At 39.2% G+C, this 6,000-nt stretch overlaps 1 protein-coding gene across 1 annotated transcript in view; it reads left to right on the top strand.

Moving 5' to 3' along the window:
* Positions 1 to 4,907, top strand: part of ostf1 (osteoclast stimulating factor 1) — a 79,955-nt gene extending 75,048 nt beyond the window's left edge. The window contains exon 10 of the mRNA XM_033017564.1: positions 4,158 to 4,907. Within this exon, the coding sequence (XP_032873455.1) occupies positions 4,158 to 4,216 (59 nt within the window). The 3' untranslated portion in view covers positions 4,217 to 4,907. The remainder of the gene's footprint in view (positions 1 to 4,157) is intronic.
* The last annotated feature ends 1,093 nt before the right edge of the window (positions 4,908 to 6,000 follow it).

Consider the following 6,000-nt stretch of genomic DNA (forward strand, 5'->3'; position numbering starts at 1 on the left):
CAGCAACTCTACTGCTGCGCCACTATGCCACCCATTGTCAAGTTCACACAAAATAGACCATGGGAGGCTGGCTACTGGAATAGTCTAAAGTAATAAAGTTTCAACACCAGATGGGGCAATGTAGAAGTGGAGCTCAGTCATGCTACCAACGTGAGGAATGTTATCTTGAAAATTATGCAGATAAGTGGCATAACATTTACTTAGAGGTCAGTTGTAGTGCCAAACACAGTCAGATTTAGGCTTAGACTGTTTTTAACAAGAGGATTGTAGTATGTAACTGGGACCTAGGATATTGCCTCTGGTTTTCTCAGTGTTTTGACTGGTCAATATTTGATGCCATTTGAGCAGTTTGACACTTTGAAGAGAGGGGAATTGAGAGAGATAATGGCAAAATTGTTGACATGCTTGTGGAAACTGGCATTATGTTTGGATGCTGGTGAATACAGAATAGATGGTGGCAGCACAGAGGTGCAGCTGATAGAGTTGCTGTCTCACAATGCTAGAGACCTGCACATTCTCCCTGTGATCGTATGGATTTCCTCCGCATGCTCTGGTTTCCTCCCATATCCCAAAGACATGCACTTTTATAGGTCACTGAATTTCCCCGAGTGTGTAGGGAGTGGATGCGAAAGTGGGGATAACATAGAACTAGTATGAACGGGTGATCAGCATGGACTTTGTGAGCCCAAGGGACTGTTCTCTACTGTATCTCTAAACTAAGCTAAAAGATACAGGAAGAACTGCGTCCAGTGTAGTCCCCATCCAGCTGAAGGAAGTGTTCAAGGAAAGTGGTTCTCTCAACCCTCTCAATAGCTGCAGACGGGTAGAGATGGAATAATCTACCTTCATCACAATAACTTTGAAAGAGCACTTTGATATTCTGGGAGGGCTGGAAATCTTATTGGAAAGACTCCAATGAGTAGATTGAAGAAAGGTTAGCATAAAATTACCAACATTCAAAGAGCTGAGAGCTCCAGTAATAAAGATTAGCGATGTGCTGGTTTACAGGGACAGCACTATGAGAAGACTGGCAATAATGGCAGAGGAAAATGTCACGATGACCAACAATTCGGAGCAATTTTGCCCAACGTTTCACTTGGTTTTGCCATTGTCAATTTCACACAAGATTTTTTTTTTAAAAGGCTTCTATCAAAGAAGAATGCAGCATTTTATTTTATCCTAATAAATCCATCTGCACATAAAATAATTTGAATGTGGTGCCAAACTACTCAATTCAAGTATAAACATGTGTGATTCTGTAAATATTTGCAACTTAGTTATTTAATTTAATGGGTATGAGATTTAATAACCACTTTGGCTCCTATCATTTGCTTCTCCAGTTATTTGTCATCCCACACTTTACAAGGTGGTAGCTTTTATCTGGAGCCTTCAAAGTTGAGAACTATTTGTAGCGTTGTTACAAAACCTACCATCAGCAGCGCTACAGATCTGCCACTGCCTGTGCGAGTATGAAAATGACCATAGCTTTTTAAATACTGAAGATATGAAAGTGAATTAGGTATCAAATTAACGTTCTTTTTATGCATTATCTGATGGGATAAATTACAGGCTTGATTTTTTAAAATCTCAACATTTTGTAACATTCCTACTATTTGTAGTTGCAATTAACTATCACCGTTTATAAGGAGCAAAGAATTGTCAACATGGTAACTTCATAACTTTAGCCATTAATTGCAAACTGATTTTGGATAAATGGCATTTGTAAAATGTATTTCAAATGTTTGAAAAATAGTGTTGCAGTTAACTATCACAGTTTATAAGGAGCAAAGAATAGTCAACATGGAAAGCTCATAACTTTAACCATGTATTACAAACTGATTTTAGTTACATTTCATTTGTACGGTATATGTCAATTATTTGAAAAAATAATTAATTTAAAGTACCTGACAGATAATGAGAACCCTACTAATCAGAAAACTGTCCTTTAATAGTTTGGAATGCTAGCTAAACTAAGGGGTTTTGGTTTGTCGGGTCACTCCATAATGCACCTCGGGGCTTTGGTTCAGTTAAGTTTGGGAGAGCAGTGATTATGTGTTGCAGGTCTCTGCCAAAGAGAGAAGGGATGTGAGGGTATTTAGAATATAGAAGGTGTACAGCACAAGAACAGGCCCTTCGGCCCACAATATCTGTGCCAAACATGATGCCAAAACCATCACTTTTCTACCTGCATCTAGTATATATCCAATCTGCATATCCATGTCCATATTCAAAATTATCTTAACCCGGCTTCCTGACCAATAGACCCCAATCAGTGAGCATAGGGGACAGATTATCCACTACAATAATCCTCAACACAGGGACTCTACAAGATGTGTTCTCAGCCCCCTTCTTTACTCCTTGTACACCCACAACTGTGGAGCCATGTACAAACCGAATTAAATTTTCAAATTTGCAGGCAACACCACCATTGTGGGCCAGATATCCAATAAGATGAGACAGAGTATAGGAAGGAGATCGAGAACATGGTATCAAGACAACAACCTTTCTCTCAATGTCAGCAAGACAAAGGAGATAGTGATCGACTTCAGGAAGCGAAGCAGTACACATACCCCAGTTAGCATTGACGGTACCGAAGTAGAGATTCCTAGGAGTCAATATTGCCAACAACTTTTCCTGGACCACCCATATTGAAGTGATGACCAAGAAAGCACACCACCACCTGTACTTCCAATAGACAATAGGTGCAGGAGTAGGCCATTCGGCCCTTCGAGCCAGCACCGCCATTCAATGTGATCATGGCTGATCATCCACAATCAGTACCCCGTTCCTGCCTTCTCCCCATATCCCCTGACTCCGCTATCTTTAAGAGCCCTATCTAGCTCTCTCTTGAAAGTATCCAGATAACTGGCCTCCACCGCCCTCTTTGAGGCGGAGAATTCCACAGACTCACAACTCTCTGTGAGAAAAAGTGTTTCCTCGTCTCCATTCTAAATGGCTTACCCCTTATCCTTAAACTATGGCCCCTGGTTCTGGACTCCCCCAACATCGGGAACATGTTTCCTGCCTCTAGCATGTCCAAACCCTTAACAATCTTATATGTTTCAATGAGATACCCTCTCATCCTTCGAAACTCCAGAGTGTACAAGCCCAGCTGCTCCATTCTCGCAGCATATGACAGTCCCGCCATCCCGGGAATAAACCTTGTAAACCTACGCTGCACTCCCTCAATAGCAAGAATGTCCTTCCTCAAATTACGGGACCAAAACTGCACACAATACTCCAGGTGTGGTCTCACTAGGGCCCTGTACAACTGCAGAAGGACCTCTTTGCTCCTATACTCCTCTTGTTATAAAGGCCAACATTCCATTCGCTTTCTTCACTGCCTGCTGAACCTGCATGCTTACTTTCATAGACTGACACATTACTTTCTTAGAAGGCTTAGGAAGTTTGGCATGTTCCCTACAACTCACAATAACTTCTACAGATGCATCATAGAAAGCATTTTATCAGGATGCATTGCTGCTTGGTTTGGGAACAGCTCCATCCAAGACCTCAAAAAATTGCCGTGAATTGTGGATGCAGCCAAGACCATCCCACAAACCAACCTCCTTTCTATTGACTCCATTTATACCTCGGCAAGGCCAGCTACATAATCAAGGACGAGTCACACTCTGGCCACTCCTTCTCCCCACTCCCATCAGGCAAAAGGTATAGAAGTGTGAAACACACACCACCAGATTCAGGGACAGTTTCTTTCCAGCTGTTATCAGGCAACTGAATCATCCTACCACAACCAGAGAGCAGTGCACTACCATCTACTTCTTTGGTGACCCTCAGACTATCCTTGATCGGACTTTGCTGGATTCACCTTGCACTAAACGTTATTCCCTTATCGTGTACCTATACACAGTAAATTACTCGAATGTAATCATGTATTGTCTTTCTGCTGACTAGATAGCACGCGACAAAAAGCTTTTCACTGTGCCTCGGAACACATGACAATAATAATCTAAACTAAACAACCACCAACCCTGGCACCACGTTGCTAGTACTCGCCACCCTGTGTATATAAAACAAAAAAGTTGTTTCGCAAATCTCCTTTAAACTTAATCCATTGTTTAGTTATTTATATGTTGCCTTTATTGGAACATTTAAGCTACCTACAAACTTGTAACTTAAAGCACTTCTCCTTTCAGGTATCATAATGGCTGCAGGTAATGCAGAGGAATATCTTGACGATGAGGACTCTGATTAGAACACATCCAAAGTTGGAGCGTCAAACGTATCAATATTCCATTGGTTTGTATGTTGAGTATGTTTTGCTTGCAGTTTTATGATAACAATGGGGGGCCAAAGTTCATGAACTTCAGGACAGAACTACATGATTATCATGGAATGGTCATACTTTTGTGTTGATCATCAGATTTCGATTTAGGCAACCATTCTGATTTCTTCTCAACGCTCACTACCCCTACCCCTACACCCCCAACCGAATAAAAATTAGTTTGTATTGCAAGTTTTTTTAATTGGAAGAATTGGATTGAGAGCAATTGAATTCATTTTAAACATATAACATATGGATTTAAAGCAAACTTTTGTAACAAAATTGACATACTCAATTCATTTTATTGTCGAATGCTTTTTAAAATAATATATGCAACCTGACAATCAAATAAATGTGTTTAAAAATCAGTTACTGTACTTTTTTCTCTGCAAATTTCCATGCAGGCTAATGTACATATTTAATGCATTATGCTATAAAATGTTTGTCTAATCAACACAAGGCACAAACCATAAGTTATTTTCTCCTACATAACCGTAATGCTCTAACCTTAGCTGCAAAAAACTTGGATATGACTATTCGTTGTAAAATAACAAAAGCAGTTTAATGGATAATTTAAAGTATCTTGGGATAACATTGGAATTAAATTTTCATACGCAACCTACTTCCAACAGTTGCCATAATTCTGCTGTATTCTATATATCCTATAAAGAATTGCCTTGCGACTACAAGAATGATCTTAATGTATGAAATACATATTTGTGGGGCTTCTTAATTTACTACTGATTGCCATATAAAGCTGATGCAAACAAAATGTTTTTATGCTACTGTGCTTTCTGAAAGTGGTGGACTGGCTGCTCAGATGATTTAGTGAAGAGTATTATAGAAATTAGGTGCAGGAGTAGGCCATTCGGCCCTTCGAGCCTGCACCTGCATATTAGGTGCAGGAGTAGGCCATTCGGCCCTTCGAGCCTGCACCTGCATATTACATGCTCCTTCTCGCATTGAAACTATCATTACACTGTATCGTTGCATACTTCCACCAAGTTGTTCGGCACGGACTTGTAGGGCCGAGATGGCCTGTTTCCGTGCTGTAATTGTTATATGGTTATATGGTTATAAGTATTTTGATTCTGTAAAAAATCTCATTAGGAATAAGTAAAAAAATAATTTAACTTGATATGTGGCATTTTTTTGGTTTTTCACAAGTCATCTTTACCATTATATTGCTATTTTTTCCACAGTCATTGTTAAAAAGATATAAATGTAAATATTTTTGAATACCCATATTTGGACTCATAAAAATCAGTTGAAATATAAAATGAGCCATTACATTTGCTTATGGTTTGAATACTGTACTTTTACCTCATGATCATGTTCAATATACATTATTGAAAAATTGTACTAAGACTATATGATTATTCTCCTCTTGCCTTGCTTTGGAACAAGGAGAAGCCCCAGTGGTAGATAAAATATGATTAGATGGTTTTGCCCAATTTCCAATATGTTGAATATGTAGGCACTTGCCAGCATTGGAAAGAGAACAATGACACCACATGATTAGACCAACACTCTGACAGATTATATGCTTGGCCTCGTTCAATAAAATAAATTTAAAACTGGAATAATGGAAATACCTCCGATATCTCGATAAATAAAACTATACACTGAAGTGTCCTGGCTGTTATTATCGCTCAGATCAGTGTGTATCTTATCATTTGGTCACCAATGCGCATTTGTTACTTTTTATCTCTTTT

This window comes from Amblyraja radiata, chromosome 3, assembly GCF_010909765.2.
Source record: "Amblyraja radiata isolate CabotCenter1 chromosome 3, sAmbRad1.1.pri, whole genome shotgun sequence".
Taxonomy (NCBI): domain Eukaryota; kingdom Metazoa; phylum Chordata; class Chondrichthyes; order Rajiformes; family Rajidae; genus Amblyraja; species Amblyraja radiata.